Source organism: Crocodylus porosus, unplaced genomic scaffold, assembly GCF_001723895.1.
Source record: "Crocodylus porosus isolate Cpor-Errol unplaced genomic scaffold, CroPor_comp1, whole genome shotgun sequence".
In the NCBI taxonomy this organism is placed as follows: domain Eukaryota; kingdom Metazoa; phylum Chordata; order Crocodylia; family Crocodylidae; genus Crocodylus; species Crocodylus porosus.
In genome coordinates, this window is record NW_017728934.1 from 5,511,139 (window position 1) to 5,528,533 (window position 17,395).

Here is a 17,395-nt window from a genome sequence, read left to right on the forward strand (position 1 = left end):
CGGGGGGGGGCGCGGAGCCCCCCGCAGCCCTGCCCGCCGGAGCGGGCGCCGCCTCCCCTGCAGCTGTGCCGGGCTGCAGGGGAGGGCAGTGCAGGAGCCCCGGAAGGACCTGGAAATGGTGCCTGGCATGGGGAGAGCCTTTGAAGCCAGCAGCCGAGGTTGCCCAGCTCTGGTTTCTCCCATGGGAGACGTAAACCTTGGTTAGTCTGCAAGGTGCAAATCCGCCCTGCCTTCCCTGCTGGTCTAGCAGCCGGTTACATGGTCTCCTCCGGGCGGCTGAGAAGGGGAAGCAGGCGCCTGCATGGGGAAGTTGGGGGAAAAGGCACTAGCTGCAGCCTCTACACAGAGCAAAGAGGAAGTCTGGCCAGACCCAGGTCATTAGGCTTAAGGGTCCCGGTGTCTTCCACTCAGCCCTTTGCCCAAGAGATACGGCTCTGGCTCTGGCTCTGGCCAGCGTGCACTCGGCGAGTCCCTGGCTAGAGGCAATACTGGCACATGCGAGTCAGAGGAAAGGGGTGCCCAGAGGCAGGTCTGCAGCTGGGACGGGTCTGGGCTGCTAAGGAGAGAGCCGTGGCGTCCCCCTCCTGGGGGCTGAGGTAAGCAGCAAACGGAGCCCCTCCTGCCAGGCGAGTCTGTGCCGGCTCTCCAGGGCTCGTGGCCCTTGTATTGGAGCTGCTGTGCAGCTCTGGCACAGCGTGCTGCGGGCACAGCCAGGTGCATCGCAGGAGACCCAGGCAGTGCAGGGTTGGCTTGCTGGCGAGGTGGAGAACAGCAAGGGCTGGGCTGTCCAACTGGCGGCCTGTGGCCACATGCAACTCGTGAGACATTAAGTCGCAGCCCCGGGGTCCTTCTGGGCTGCCGCTCCCTTTGTTGCCCTCCCACCTCCAGCCCCGCTGGGGGTGGGACAGTGCTACACAGTCCAGGCAGCAGAAGCTGAGTCCGAGGCCACACAGTTTATGTAAAGGTGTCTGCAGTGGGGAGGGGGTCTGCACAGCTCGGGGACCAGTGCCTTGGCCCTTGCAGCATGTGGCCCATGTCCATGTCATCCATGAAGTGTATGGTCCAGCCGCTTGGAAGTTGGACAGCCCGGCCATCCAGCTGTGGCTCAGGGTGCCCTTTCCCAAGAACCGGGGTCCAGGCCTGCTCTCCCCAGCAGTCACCAGCCCCACTTGTTCCTTGAGGCAGAGACGTGTCTGAAGGCTGTTCCTGTATGTGCCACCAGGGACATGCCCATGATCACCACCAGGTGGAAGGTAGCATCAATCCCGTAGTTTTGCCATACCTGGAAAGGGAGAGACCCTTCTTCCTCACCTTGAATGGCTTTGTGTAGTTGAGGGTGCAGATTTCTCCACTGCACTGCGGGCAGGCACCTCTATGAGAGCCTATTGTAGTCTCCCGATGGGAGGATCTCGGCTACACGCTATTTTACACAGATGCGGGACTTCTCCCTAGTTTGCTTTGTTGGCCCTTTTCGCTAAGGGCAAGCAATACTTGGGGGCGTTTGAACCTCAAGATCTCCAGGCCTGGGGCTTGCACATAAGATGCCTGCCATGGATTTGAGAGTATCTGAAGCCCCAGTCTGAAGAGTCTGGGAGGCAGGATACTTGCTGGTGGTAGCACCACGTGGGCGTGAACAGTGGAGCTCTGCTCAGCGAATGGAATTCAGAACGAATTTGACTAATTGGGCCCCAGACACAAAATTAAAAAAAACACAAACCCCCTTCCCCCCAACCATTCCTGTAACTGGCCAAGACCAGGGGCCCAGCGTGTTGCCTACATTTCTCTTTACAACCCCCTCCGGAGTCGGTGTTCCTTCCAAGCTGGCAGTGTGGCACGAGTGGCTGCGCACACCACGCAGCTTAGAGGGAACGCTGCCTTCAGTCTGGCTACTGACCTTTCTAGGACAAGGGCTGGGCTCGGGGGACCTGCCCTTCTTTTCTCAATGTCAGGGCCCCAAAAGGGTTTGAGCCCAGACTTTTTAAGTACTAAATAGCTGAGCCACCACTGCATGTGCTACAGAAGCCCCTTTAGCTGGGAGCGGTAATAGACTCGTCCTACTCGCTAGAGGGGGACGGAAGCCTGCAGGCTGTGCTCATGTGGGTTGCCCTGGGGGTCAGGACTGGGTTGTGTGCCTAATAATAATAAACAGTGATGAGTCACTTGTCTAGCATGTGCTGTCTGTCCTGAGCTGCTTTCCAGGGTCTCAGTATTGTTATCTTATCTTGCTTTGGGGAGACAGGGCTATAAAAACAAAGTGACTGGCCCAAGACTACATCACAGAGCTGAGAAGAGAAGTCTTCTGGCCAGTGTGGTGCCAGCATGTGGGGGGCGGGGAGCGTCCTTGCTCTAACCACTATGCAGTGCTCGGTCTCCAGCATGTGTGCAGCGGTTCCTACAATGCCCAGCCTCAGTGAACATCCCTTACAGTCCTGAAGTCCCAGCTGACCCCTGCCTTGCCACAGGCACCCATGGGCAAAGTTAGACTCCTCTATATTTCCTCCCCTTCCCCCACCCCTACTTTTTTTTTGTTCCTCATGGGTATTGTCCTAGCTTGGGGCAAAGCGGTGCAACTGTGCTCCTCTTGCTCTGGAGGGAGCCCTGCCCTCCAGCAGTGCTCCCTGGGGATTCCCAGCTCACCAGCTGCTCTGCCTGGCATGTGTCCCAGTGCTTCTACAAGCTCACCAATTTGGAGGCAGCAGCTGCAGCACAACCAAACTGTTCCTTGGGATGGGGCCTTTCTGGGCAATGGCACAGGGACAGCTCTGCAGTCAGGCAGGTTGGGGTCCTACACTTAATCGCTTGCCCTGCTAATGTTCCTCAGATCTGCTCCAGAGTCCCCTGGCACTTCAGCCATGGACTGCTTGCAAACAGATCTGTCCCGGCTCCTCGGTCCTAGTCTAGGATCTCTGCTGTTCTTGGCCTTGGCTCCTCATGCACACAGTTCTGCTGATGCCACAGTCCTGACCTCCAACTTTCTCCTCTCCCAGCCCTGTTTACCCCTCACACTACTCTGCCAGTGGGCCCCTCACCTAATCTATAGACCTTGCAAAACCAGGTGTTAGCCATGGGGTGGGAAATTATTTTGGGCAGAGGGCCGCTTACTGAGTTTCAGCAAGCCATCGAGGGCCACGTGACAAGCAGATTAATATTAATTTTCTAAATTTTTAGGGGCCCCACTGGCCAGATAGAATGGTCTGGCGGGCTGCATCTGGCCCTCGGGCCGCATTTTGCCCACCCCTGCTTTAGCCCCTACTCCTTAACCATGTCCTACAAATTCAGCCTTGGCTGCACGCTGTGCAGCTGGTTCTGCTTTCATCCTCTCTAAGCTGGATTTTGTTTCTATGCTTTTCCCCCATGCAGCTTTGGTGCACTACCAGGGGCCTCTTCGGCAGCCTCGCCCTGTTTCTGCTTATTGGGAGATGACCCTGGACTCCAGTTTAAAAAGTCAAGGGGAAAGGGAAAAAGGGTTTGAGGGTGAAATAGGCCACACCTTGGGGTGTTTGGGCCCAACCCAATGCCCAGTGCAGGACTGGGCCCCTGGACTTATTGTGGGATGGCCCTGAGGGGAGAGAAGTGCTACTGGTCAGCATACTTTCTGCCAAAATGACATGTTTTCCAAATTGGCAAGGTGCCGTTTTCTCCGCTAGCGCTCCCAATACAGCAACATGTGGAGCTCTGGGCAGCAGGGGATGTAGGTGTGTTTTGAGAGATGCTAGCAGATCTGTGTCTGGGGCACCCAGAGCTGGGCTAGATTAGGATAGTAGATGGGGGCTTCAGGTCAGGCTTGAGGGAACCCAACAAAGCTGTGTATGCTCTGGACTAGGGTGAGACAGAGAGAGGACTGGGACACGGGCTGAGTTGTGCATGGAGTGGCTGCAGGTGCGGGTCAGAGCAGGAGGCTGCCGGCGTTATGTGGGCGAGCCCACACTAGGCATTGCCTGCCCAGGAGAACAGGGAAGGGATTTCTGCCTCCTAATCTTCCCTTTTCTCCCATGTTGGAGCACCTCCCTCACTACTTCAACGCACAAGCTCAAGTCTCAGTTCCTGTCTTCAGTAGCTTGGGAAGTGGTAGTAAGGGCTTTCCCCATGGAGTTAACCATATTTAGCTCCCCTCCCCTGCAGGATTTCCCCCAGCGCTCTGCTCATACTCAGGGGGAAGGTGCTGCCTGTCAGCCAGTACATGGGACTGTGGTTAGGTGCAGATGAGTAGGGTTGCCCAGCCACCCTGCTAATGGGGAAACCCAGGAGGGGAAGGCCAGGGGCAGAGGGGGATTCCAGCCTGGTCCTGGGGGGCCTGCTACTTGCTTAGAGGTTTGCATTTACTGTGGGGCAATTGCTGGCATGTCACAGCCAGTACGAATACTTTTCCTAGCTGGAGGCAGTTCTCCATGGAGAAGCAGCAGAAGGATCTCACGCTGGCAGTGATGACAAGGTTGGGATGGCAGGGTGAGGGGCTCTGGCACTGCAGTAATAGTTGAGGAGGGATCCTGGCACTGTCATCAGCAGCATCCATTAATAAGACCAGCCTGCTTGAGAAGTGAGAATAACAGTGCTGCTTAGCACCACATCTCTCTGAGGTGGTGCCTTGTAAGAGCAAGGGGGAGCCAAAGCCAGAAATTTCCCACATACACTGTCTGCCTCTGCTCATCGTTGAACCAGGCCCTTCTGCTAGTGTTTGAACAGCAGCCACTCAGCACATATACTGGTCCCTATGCTAAGAAAGCCCACTCATCTGTAGAGGAGATCATATGCAGCCTTGTACAGCAGCACCTTGCCCTTGAGGCTGGATCTGGGCAGCCTTCAGCACTGCAGACCTGAGCTGCTGCTACCTGGGCTACAGGAGTAGCTGGTGCCTGTGGCAGGCTCCTACCTGAGGTGGGCTTGGGCAGATGGAGGCTAAACCCCTGGCTGTCGTGGCACATGCTCTATCTGAAAGGGTCCTTTTAAAACCCTTGGGGGGATGCAGTGAAATGCTGGAGGAGCTACTAGGGGGGGTTCAGCACATACATATTTGCCTGCTCTGCTCAGTTAACTAAGCTGTGGTTCAGAGGAGTGGTGGGAGAGAGCCAGGATAGTCCTGTGGTGGGCTACAGTCTCTTGTCCTGGGACAATGCTCATGACAGGGTCTCCTTGGCACTACCATCATCACCATGCAATTAATGGTCCTATTCACTGCATGTACTATATGCAGTGCTCCTGCCTGTCTTTGAGCAGGGTCCTGGGATGTCAGGATAGTGCATGTCTCTGTTATAAGGCCTTTCATTGTCCAAGCACCTTTCATCCCAGGGCTTTCAGAGACTAGCTGAGCCCCTTGAAGGGGAGCTGTTGTTCCCAGAGGGAGACGCTGACCCAAGGCAGTAGCACAAAGAGAACCCTGGTGTCCTCACTCCCATTGCGCTGCTCAGGCCACTAGATCAGGGGTGGGCAATTATTTTGGGCAGAGGGCCACTTACTGAGTTTTGGCAAGCCATTGAGGGCTGCATGATAGGCAGCTGGGGCAGATAAATATTAATTTTCTAAAATTTTTTAAGGGCCCCACAGGCCAGATAAAATGGCCTGGCAGGCCGCATCCAGCTACATTTTGCCCACCCCTGCACTAGATACATCCTTACAGATTGCCCATCCCCTCCATCATGGCTGCCCACTAGGGACACTGCATGTGAACACTGATGTTGCCTGTTGCTTTCCTGGGGCTGCCTCTTCCCACTTTCAGTTCCCTGTCTTGGGGCCCACAGAGTTTTTGTTTGTGTCCTTCCTTGCAGCTGGGCTGATTCTGCTGGCAGGAGAGAAGAGCTGAGAACAGCTGGGGACTGCAGTGTTTACTAACGATGGGTGGACCCCACACACTGAAAAGAGTTTAGCTGCTCCATCAAAATATCTTGTTCTCCCCAAAGGTCTGAACCTTGTCTATGCTGGGGGCCAGCCTTCCACATCAGCCTAAAGCTTTCCTGTTCAGGGCACTGCCATCACCCACCACTCCCATGCCCAGGAGTGCTCCGTGCGGGCTTTTCTAAGGCTGGAGCTACTGGCAGGGGTGGGAGACTTGCAGCAAGGAGTGCAGGGCTATGTAGTCAAGGTAATCCTAACAGTGTGGGGCAGGCCAAGTCCTTCTCCATGCTCGACAGGGGTCATTCCAGAACAAGAAGCCTCACCAGAGTTAGTGCCAAGGGTACTGAGAAAGCAGCCATTGGCTTTATGCCCTAGCAGTCCCAATCAGCTTTCAGGTCCCTGTTTTTCAGGAGCCTGCATTGCCCAGCCAGGACCAGCTCTTGTTCAACTTCAGGGTGGATAGGAGTCCAGCATGTTCCCTCCGGTCTTCCCAGTGTCCTACCTCCCCAAAGGAAGTCCCTCTCTCACCAGGTTGGTTAGGAGCCACACAGCTGAAGCCATACAGAACAGGTCTGGCTTTGGTGGTGTCAACTCAGCCTCCATAGATGGGCAAGGCCAGCTCTTTACCTCTGCGTTTTTGTCCCGGGGCGGGGGATAGAGAGCCCAGATTGGAACTCACGGCTAGCTTTCTTCCAGGGCACCATCAATCTCATTGAGCCATACTCCCTCTACCTTGCTTTTCTCCTTCTGCCCCACAGATCTTCACCTTAGCCATCTAGGGGGGCATCTTCAAGATTAGGCTGGAGAGTGGTGCTTAGTCCATGCCCTTTGCTAGGAAGCAGGCAATACAGGTTCAAACCCCCTTGGGGGGCTACAGGCTGGGCCTCCTGTTCCCTAGGCAAGTACTTTCAGGCTTTATGAATAAAGCCATCAGGGGTGCTTCTTCTGGATCAAACACCCACTTGTTGTGGATCCTTTTTTTCTGTAATAAAGTTTTGGGACTCACCCGAGTCAAGTGTATGCCTGGGCAATGCCATTCTAGCCAGGCAGCTACACAGTGGGTGAATCTACACGAGACGCTTAGTGTGCAGTAGACTGATTGACTGCATATTACAGCATCACGGCAAAACCCGTCTTATTACACTAACACCCAGTAGTATTGGTCTACTGCGCATTAACCATCACAGTAAAGCATGCAATCATGCTAATGCGCAGTAGGGCAGACTACTGCACATTTATTTAGTACTTCCTTTTGCAAGTACTAAATTTAATGCGTGGTGTACATTATTGAATGTGTAGATGCGCCCAGTGAGAGCACAGCCTGCTGAGCACAGGGTGCCTCCGTGCCAGAGTTTGTAGCTCCATGACTCTGCCAATGCTGCTTTGGTGTGTGGACATCCAGCTTCTGTTCTGTTTTCTCCCTGTGGTGTTCAGCTTCTCTCTCAAGCCTCACCTGGCATTCACGGGGTGCCAGCTGATGGGAGGGAGCCAGTGCCCTGGCAGTTGGGTGCAGGCTGTAGTGCTTTGTGGTTGTCCTGGGTAGCCTTAAAAGGAGGGGTCCTAGGGCTGAGGTGTGATGTGGGTGGGACATAGGAGGCAGGTGTTGAGGGAATTGGAGCACAGGGACCAAGTGCCAGCAGACAGGGATATGGTGGGGGTAGGGGCTCGGGAAATCCAATACCAGGGGCTTGGGTTGCAAAGGCAGATGCTGGGGTTGGGCTTCCGAAGGCTGGATGGATGAGTTGGGGCATAATATTGTGCCAGGGCTCCAAGCTCTGTTACTCCCTTTGCTTCTGCAGCCTGTCCCTCAGCCTGGTCAGTCAGTCTACATGCTCCTGTAACTTCATGCTGTTCTTCTCCACGATGGCCCTTGGGCTCCTGCTCTCCCCACCCTGCAGATCTGCCCAGGCAGGCACTGTCCCCTGCCCCTGCCTGCTGCCCAGCCAAACTCTATATACTGGGTTCTTTCACGCCTTTGATCCCTGCCAAGTCCCCCCGGGTGGAGGTGCTGGCAGTGGCACAAAGCATGGCCTCGTTTATCAATTCACTCTTTAAGCGCTTTGACTGCATGGTTGGGATTTGCATTTTTCCTCCCATGAAGCGTGTTTCTGATCCCGACTGCTGCATCCCCATGGGGCCTCTGCCTGACTCGGCGCTGGCTAGCTACCGTCAGAAATGTGCGTGTGCTTTGGGCAGGACAAAGGCTGGTGTGCTCTAGGATGGCCCCTCTGGGTTATGTAGAGGTGTCAGCCTGTGTGCAATGCAGACTGAGGGGTGGTTGTGCACAAGGGTGATGTGCAGCTCCTGTAAACACTGGTGGCTGTAGCGGATTGTGCCTGCAGATGCCAGTAGACGTGTGCAAGCATTTATGCATATATGGGGCTGTAAGCCAAAACTGAGGGCATCAGCAGAGCTGTATGTGGGGAGCCCAGGCCCCCCAGGGTTGGGGGCTGGAGGTCAGGACTGAAGGGTATCAACAGCTTTGTGTTGGTGGGAACAGGACCAGAGTAAGAGGCTGTGCAGGGGTCAGGTTTGGGAAGCGGGGGCAGTCCAGGCATGACAGGTTTGGCTCCGGCTATTGTAGCTATCTTTCATTTCTCCATTAGTATTATTTGCCTCCCCCATCTCCCTCCCCAGTTTAACTGTCTGTGTGTCATTGAAACATTGCTTTTTCTTCAGGTGCCCCTGCCCCTTGCATATGTCTGTCACATGCCCCTCACCCCAGGGCATGGCCAGGCTGGTGCAGCCCAGCCAGCCTGTAATACGTTCCCCTTAGTCGGGCACCAGATGGTAAGAGCTGCATTGTAGGAGCTATCTGACAGACCTGCATGTTACAGCAGAGCCGTAGGGCCTGGTGTATCAGCAACCTGAGCCAGCCCCTCGCCTCCACCCTGTGGCCTGCTGAAGGGAGTCCTGGGTTCAGTCCAAATGGCTTCACCCACAGTCGTCTGCCTGCCGTGCCAGGGACCTTCCTGATGCCAGCCAGCTGCGGGCAGCTGCAACACGGGCTTCTCAGGCTACGCTGGGAGGACCGTGTGCACAGGCTGGGGGGTGTAGAGCAGCTTTACCCAGCAAGATTCAGGCAGGTTTCCAGGCCTGGGACCTGAAGTCCTGGGCTGAGGTGTAGCAGGAGGAAAGCGTGCCCAGCACAGCAGCGCTCCGTCTAGTGGTGAGGTTTAGACTGTGCAGGGGTACACAGTCTGTCTGCCCTGCTGCCCTAGGTGGGTTCCCCCCAACACATTGCCTGATCCCACAGGGAGCAGTGCAATCTCTGGAGCCCCCAGCCCTTGGAAGGGGACGGTGGCCTCCACTCTGTTTTGGAGGGCTTCTGTCCTGTCCCACCTGGGGGGCAAGGGGCTGTAACAGAAGAAAGCCCAGAGCAGGGCAACCAGCCCAGGTAGTGCCTCCTGCACGATTGGTCCTAATTAGCTATAATGAAGCCATGCCTGAGGAGTGCTTTTCTTCTTTGTCTCCACCCTGACAGCTAATGCAGTGAGAGGAGGGAGCAGGACTGGGGAACAGGCCTCCCCTGTGCCCCAGAGCGAGATCTCGGCCTGGGCTCTGTTCAGGGCGCTGCACCAGCTGCAGCTTCTTTGCCCCCACAGGCTATGCTGGGCAGGGGGCTCCAGTGCCTGCTGAGCTGTGGAGCTTGGGCTGCTGGAGATTGCATTCAGCAGCAGGGCGGATGGATGGTGTCAGTAGCCACAGGAAGAAGGTCCCTGGGCACTTTGCCCTGCCAAGAGAAAACCTACCAACTGAACCAGGTGCCCGGACCCACATTAAGAACAGCAACTCCAGCAGAGAGCGCTTGGTGGCCATCGGAGGAAGACCCTGTTGGGGTTGGTTTATGGGACGGGCAAGGTCCTGATTTGTGGCCAACTTGGCCTGCTAGCCCAGTGCTGCCCCAGTGGGTGGCACGCCCCTGCTTGGCCCATCACCCTCCACTCTCCAGTGCCCTTGGTTCCAGGGCAGCAGGACAGGTGAGTGGCCTGGTGACCCCCTCTCAAGTACTTCCCATTGCCCCTCAGGGTTGGTTGACTTTTCCCTGTGCAGTACTGCCTCCTCTGCTGTGATGGGAGGCGTGTGCTGTTTGGCTGAGCCCAAGCCTCACCTATTATTTCTGACCAGTCCCACATAGTGTCTGCCCTCCCACCATGAGCCATGGCCCCTGAGGCCCTTGGAGGGCGGGGGGTGCTTCTCAGACCCTTGGAGCTGCCTGTCCAGTCTGCGGTGCCTTGATGCCGAGAAGATTTGAGGCTGAGCCGGGAGACAGCTCAGGGTCTGCAGAAGAGGCTCTAGCCCCCAGCCGTCTGGATTCACTTAGTGCACAGAACATTATTGTCCTGATTACATCACACGAAACGGAGCGGCTGTCTCCCCACAAAACGAAAAGCTGGGAAACCTGGGGGTGGAGGGGACGTCATGTGAGGCCAAGGAAGGGCTCCCTGCTACTCTGACTGAGGATGGCCACCAGCCCCACTGCTCCCTCCCCATCTAACAAGCCTATCCGAGCTGTTAGGTATGTCTGTTGAGGCCTCTGTGCTTATTCTGTGGTGCCAAAAAAGCAGCCCTTACCAAGTCTTTGCCAATTCCAGCTTGAACCTCCTGCCTGGAGGAGGTTTTAGTTCCTGCCTGAGGATGCTGTGCCTTGGGACCTCCCTACTGGGCACCTTCCTTCTTGTCTAGCCTTTGGTTTCACTCTTCTTTTTCTCCATTCCATTAATCCTAATTGTAGTGAGCTGGCACTGATTGGTTTGTTTTCTTTGTAGACAATGTATAAAGAAGGTCTGAAAAGCATATCTATACTGGTATGCCCTGGACATGCTTGGGCACCCTCCAGGCATAGGTAATGGAGGCTCTCACTTTCCAGTCTTCAGCTGTGACTGACTCCCTTCATAATGTTCCTTAGCTGTGTCTCAGCCTGGGCAGCTGGCCTACGTGTTCCTGTAACTTTGCGCTGTTCCTCTTGGCGATGGCCCTTGGGCTCGTTAGTTGTTGTAGTTACTTAGTGAGAAGAGAAAGCAAAAAGCTCAAGGTGAGAATCTTGACCCTGCTGAAGTCAGTGCGCTTGCCATTGGCTTCAGGTATGGAAAGGATTTCAGCTGAAGAGTTGCCTACCCTCCAACTAAAATGCCCTGCCCTTATAGGAAGGAGCTCACCCTATCATCACTTATGGCTCTTGTAAGGTCATAATATCACTAGCTTTCTTCTCATCATAAATTCCTTCAGGGCAGACAAGACCTCAGTTTTGAAGCCACCATGCAGAAGCAGAAAGGCAAACCCGGTTTCCCCCGATCCTTGCATGGGTCCCCTGTAAGTCAATGGAGAAATAAACACATGCAGCAGGTGGATGTTCTTCACTAACTAGACAGTAGAAGGGCTACCCCTGCTGCCAGCCCGATGATTTATCAGAGAAAACCACTCTAGGGTGGGTGATGGGCTTTACTTCGTGGAACAGTGTCTGTTGCTGGTACTAACTACTTGTGATGCAGTGACACCCAGGAGCCTCGTCATAGAGCAGGGCTGGTGCTATGCAATTGTAGCTAGAGAGACAAGGCGTGCTGCTCTTGTAGAACTAAAACCACCTAGCCCCGCGTCTGCCTCGTACATCTCAAAAGAGAGTGAGAGCATTACCACCCAGTTACTGATGGGCACAGGGAGTGGGAGTGACTGGCTCAAGGACAGAGTCAGGCAAGTGGCAAGTGGACAGCAGGCAAGTGGCAGAGTCAGGAATTAAAACCCAGGTCTCCCAGGTCCTGGCATGAGCAAGGGCCTTGTCTACTTTACAGGGTGGCTGTCACTGCAGCTGCATGGGCAGAGCCCTCCCCATGGAAATGCACTGTAGGTGCCAGATGGGTTTTTCTGTCACCGTCATTTTACCACTTTACAGCTAAGCTGACAAAAGGTTTCTATAAAAGGCATCCGCCAAGTCCAGCCCTGTCAGTGAGAGGGAGTAATCTTTTCCTTACTGCAAGGAGGCTGCCATGGCCTCGTAGTGTAGAGCAGGCTCTTGTCATGGGTCATTTGGGCTCAGATTTGTGACGCTGTCAAAGTGCCCAGATTTCTTCACAGCTCCCTGGCGGGAATGAATGCATGGGGAAAGTAAAGCGGTCACCAATCACAACCGAGCAATTGTGCTGACTCTGTTTGCAGAAATCGTGGTGGATGGGCCGTTCCACCATCTGGCCTGCTCCTGCTGGCCATGTGTTCAGTGTGGAAGGGGATCTCCTGCTCCAGGTTGCATCCCCGCTGCCCTGGGGGCATGCAGGGGAGAGACACCCTAACCCGAAAGCCTCCCCAGTTCCTCTGTGTGCACATACCACTCCTGCCCTGGGCCATGTCCTGGGTGGGGAGGCCTCTCCACTAGTGCAAAGGGGTTGCCCCAGACCTGGCGCCTCTCATGCCCTGCTTCAGTCCGGGGGCTGTGCAGCATCTAGGTATCACTCACGCTGGGAATCTTGCTGGTAGAAGGGGAAGACTCGGATCACCACTGTCCTGCACCCCAGAGCCAAAGGCCGTTCTCAAGGATCTGTGGAGAGCACCCCAAGGCCCTTGGTGTTCACTGTCATTTGCAGGCCACTCACAGTCTGGTCTCCCTGTGGCTCCAATGTTTCTCCACCAGTTTCCTCCTGTCCCTACCAATTAATCCTTGGCAGTCATTGCTCAGAAATGCAGCTTCCCCTTTGCCACAAACCTTTCTTTCCATAGGGTTCATCTTCTCTGCTGCTGACTTGCTGACCAGACCAGGCCAGCTCGCCCGGAGCGGAGCTCTTCCAAACCACAGACATGTAATGAGGCAGACAGCTGCCTCCCCCTCGCTGGAGTGGCTCTGAGGCTGAGGGGGAGGCTGGGAGCAGGGGAGTGTGGGGGGAGGGTCCCATACCGAGTGCTTTAACTTGGAGAGGAATGTCGGTTTTGCAGTTCGGAGCACGTGGTCCCTACATCTGTGGCTCTGGAGCTCTTGCTTCCCCTCCTGAACTCCAGCGCCTCGCCACCCCCTCCTGCCCGCCAGCTTCCCTCCCCGTGGAGCATCACAAACATCCTGCATGGCCCCTGACTAACACTTGCTGCTCGGCACTGTGACCAGCCCCCGCTTCACCTTACTGTGTTCAGAGGCATCAAAGCAAAGGTTTAGCCCGAGTTTAAACCCAAACCTCAGCTATTAGTGGCTAGGGGCCAAGTGAAACTCCTGCAGCCCTTAATGAAGTGCAGCCCCTTGTGCTGACATGGCACATGCTGTGCATGGCTCCAGTCTCTGGGAAGAAGTAGGGTCATCACCTCTTCTAGCAAATGGCCCTTGCAGCAGCTGGGACAGGAGCCAGGCAGGGCTGGGTCTGATGGGGTTACAGGTGGTGAGTGTGCTATGGCTAGAGGCAAGATCCATGGGGAGAGCCCCCCGAGACTGAGACATGGAGAGCAGTGTACAGGAACGCCAGCGTAGGGGACCCACAAGGGAAGAGCACTGGGGTATGATGCTGCCCGTGGGAAAGTTCACAGGTGACAGGATGGAGCTGGCAGGGAAGGGGGCAGCATCCTGCCCATAAGGGACAACAAAGCGGTAGGAGCCATGCCTTCAGGAGAGGCCTCCTGGGTGCTCTGGGCACGTGTAGCCACAGCCGTGCCCTGTGCAGCTCCCCACAGGAGGCACAAAGGCTCTGGTGCCTCTCCGGCCACTCGGAGACATACGAACCCCCTGCTCAGCACTGTGAGATTGGAGCCTGGCTGATGGACCTCTTTTACCTCTCCACTCTGCAGGTCTTAGGGGTGCTCAGGTGCATGGCCTCAGCGTGCTTGTCCTTTGTTGCAGGGCTCGTTCACCCAGGCTGGCTTCTGTGCACTAGGGTGTACGAGAAGGGGATGTGTGCTGGGCCCTGCACGCTGCTGTTGGGATCGCTTATGAGAGTTAGTTCTGTGCACTTGCTGTAGAGAGCACTAGTGAGCACCAGGCTGCTGAAACAGGGACTGGAAACCCCAGCACTGCAGCGGTGCTGTGTGCAGTGGTAGCAGCCTCGGTGATTCTTGCCCCATGTGTGTGGGATGCAATACAGAGGCTGCGGTGTGGAGTCCCGAGTCCCACTGCAGGGAACCTGCTGTGATGTGTCTTGGCCCGGCGCTCCTGTCCCCAGGGAGTGTGGGCTGGCACTGACCTGCTTTTGGCTCAGCAGCAGAATTTAGCCCAAGACCTTCAGGTCCACCTCTGCCCCCCAAGAAGCTGCTTTGTCCCTGGGGGCTGCAGTGGGCTTTGGCAGAGCACCCGCTAGAGGGGGATATTGCACAGTGTAACTTGGCACCAGCATGAACAGGGCAGAAAGGGCCCGATCCTGCCAAGTGCAGAGCACACCCTACTTCCCCAAAGACTGGAGAGAGCTGTGGGGCTCCCAGCACCTTGCAGGATCAGGCCCAGAGGTTGCAGCCTGCTCCTGGCCCCATCTTCCTGTTTCCAGGCGGCTGGCAGGGTTCTGGGCAGGGCGACACTGCGCTCCTTGTTCTGTCCACCCACCTCTCATCTCCCTTCCCCTCCCGCCCCATCCGTCCGTCTCTCCTTCCTCCTGACCCGCCGAGCACGCAGGAGGGCCCTTGCTGGGCTCCAAGCCGCCTTGTTAGTGTTGGGGCCTTTCCCGCTCCACGTGCTGCAGCGGCTGCCGGCACTGACACAAACAGCGCAGTGTTCAGCCGCCCTGGCCGCCTCACAGTCCCTCTTTTCATCCACCCGCCAGCACCGGGCATGAGGACGCGTTCTCTCGGCGCTGGCCCGGCAGGAGATGAGTGTGCTGTCTCAGAGTCACTGTTATCCCTGGGAGGGCCGATTGACCTTGAAGAGCCCTCCAGCCACTTAGCCTGGCCAGCAGTGGCGACTACTTGGGCCCATGCATGGCTTTCCCCTTGGGCAGCAGCTGCTCCTTCATTATAAGCACCGCTGACACTGAGAGCTCGCTTGTGGAGCCCTTTCCACCGGCGTGCTCCCCACTCCCGTGCTGTCACCTAGGCTACAGCCTCCAAGGTATTTAGGTGCTGGGGGGATTTGGGAGCAGGCTTAGCCTGCAGGCAGCATCATGCCCTGCCTTATCCTAGCAGGACTGAAACCACCACTCCTCCAGGAGCTCTTGTTGATCACAGCAGGGCCCTAGTTTTCAGCCTGGGCATCGTGGCCCCCTCTGACTGGGGAGGAGAAGGCATCAGCCACAAGTCAGCTGTGTGGCTCCTGGGAGGCCTTGGCAGGTGCCTGTGCAAACGCTGACAGGGCTGGGGGTGCTCAGCTTGGAGGAGCTGGGGGAGGTCACCTGAGCCTCCCTGCTGCCCCATGAGGGGGCCAGGTGAGCACAGCTGCCCTCTGCTGGATGGACCCAGAACTGCTGCAGGGGGGAATCAGGCCCTGCAGTGGGCGTCAACACAAGACACTTTACTGCACAGTAGACTAATTTCATAGATTCATAGTTGGTAGGGTCGGAAGGGACCTAAGTAGATCATCAAGTCCGACCCCCTGCCCTCGGCAGGAGAGAATACTGGGCTTATACGACCCCAGCTAGGGAACTGTCAAGCCTTCTCTTAAAGCCCCCCAAGGTAGGAGCCAGCACCACTTCCCTTGGAAGTTGGTTCCAGATCCTAGCCGCCCTGACAGTGAAGTAGCGCCGTCTAATGTCCAGCTTGAACCTACTCTCAAACAACTTATGGCCGTTATTCCTTGTTACTCTGGGAGGTGCTCGAGTGAACAGGGTCTCTCCCATTCCCTGCTGGTCCCCCCTGGTGAGTTTATAGACAGCCACCAGGTCCACTCTCAGCCTTCTCTTGTGGAGGCTGAATAGGTTCAGGTCCCATAGCCTCTCCTCGTAGGGCCTGTCCTGCTGCCCCCTGATCATGTGAGTGGCCTCCTCTGGACCCTCTCCATGCTGTCGACTTCCCTCCTGAAGTGTGGCGCCCAGAACTGGACGCAGTACTCCAGCTGCAGCCTGACCAGTGTCGCATAGAGGAGGAGGATCACCTCCTTGGACCTGCTCATGATGCATCTACAGATGCATGACAAGGTGCGGTTAGCCTTTCTGACTGCGTCCTCACATTGGCAGCCCATGTTCATTTTGGAATCAATAATGGCTCCAAGATCCCTTTCAGCCACTGTGCTTTCGAGAAGGGAGTTCCCCAGCCTGTAGGTCTGCTGCTGGTTCTTACTGCCCAAGTACAGCACCCTGCACTTGTCAGTATTGAATTCCATCCTATTCTCATTCGCCCACCCTTGTAACCTGTCCTGGTCCAGTTGTATCCTGTCCCTCCCTTCTAGTGTGCCCGCCTCGCCCCAAATCTTGGTGTTGTCAGCGAGTTTGAACAAGGTGCTTTTCACCCCCTTGTCCAAACCACTAATAAAGATATTGAACAGTGTGGGTCTGAGGACCGAGCCCTGGGGGACTCCACTGCCCATATCCCTCCAGGTTGAATATGACCCATCCCCCACCACTCTCTGGGTGTTGCCCCTCAGCCAATTTGCGACCCATCTGACTGTGTAGGCATCAACGCCACAGTCGCCTACACAGTCAGGTGGATCGCAAATGTTCCTGTGCAGTTAAGCGTCACCATCTACATATGCACAGCAATTAGGGTGCAGTAGACTAATTTACTGCACTGCCAAATATTCCTATCAGATACAAATGGTATCCAGCAGCGTACTAAATTACTTCACTCCACTGCACATGTAGATGGTGACATAAAGATTAGTTTACACCAGCTCAGTTTGTGCCAAAATACATTCAGTCACATTCATTGCATGTGTAGACGCATGAGCCTGCATGAGGGTTGCTGAGCTGGTCTGTGGACTGGACTGGGACTGAGCCCCTGTGCAGCACCCAGAGCATTAGGTCCAGCCTGTGTACTGCACTCAGCATGCAGCCTTGCTGTGCACAGAGGGCCCTGCTGTGCCTTGCTGTGCATGCAGTATATGGGGACAACACAGGGCATGTGCTGCCCACAGTGCATGGGCTGGGCCCAGCACTGCAAGCAGCACAGGGGCCTGGGCTGAGGTACTGCAAACAGCCTGCACCCGACTCTCTGTGCTGTGCAGCACGGGGTCTAGCCCATGTGCTGTGGGTAGTGTAAGTCCCATGCCAGCCCCCATTTCCCCATGCCATGTGCACAGTGAGCCCCGGAGCTGGCATGTGCTGCATGTGGCACAGAGGGCTGGACTGGCAGCACCTCACCAGACCCACCTTGTGTGCTGCCTCTGACATGGCTTGATCTGCACTGGCCCTGGAGCTGATGTGCATGGTGGGTCCTGAAGGGGTATTGTATGCAGGCTGCACTCTGGACAGACCCTGAGTCATGTGCAGGGTGGCACCAGGACTGCAATATGGGGTCAATCCAACAACTCAAGGCTGGAGTATATGGCTCCACAGGCCTGCTCCACAGGCCAGACCCAGCCCACAGGCCGTATGTTTGACACCCTTGACCTAGAGTGCTGCCACTCACAAGAGCTGGTACTCATGATGGGGGTGCTGAGGTCTAGTCCTCCCACCAGCCAAGGGAAGCAGCATGGGGAGCCCGAGCCACTGGGAGCTGCTGCCCAACATTTGGGGCTGGGGCT

At 56.1% G+C, this 17,395-nt stretch overlaps 1 protein-coding gene across 4 annotated transcripts in view; it reads left to right on the top strand.

The window, feature by feature from the left end:
• Positions 1 to 17,395, top strand: part of NAV1 (neuron navigator 1) — a 249,249-nt gene that overhangs the window by 193,549 nt on the left and 38,305 nt on the right. The window contains exon 1 of one of the 4 annotated variants that reach the window (XM_019546386.1): positions 434 to 596. The exons of the other annotated variants lie outside the window; for them this stretch is intronic. Within the exon in view, the coding sequence (XP_019401931.1) occupies positions 496 to 596 (101 nt within the window). The 5' untranslated portion in view covers positions 434 to 495. Of the gene's footprint in view, positions 1 to 433; positions 597 to 17,395 lie in introns of those variants that run through there. 4 annotated transcript variants of the gene reach the window in all.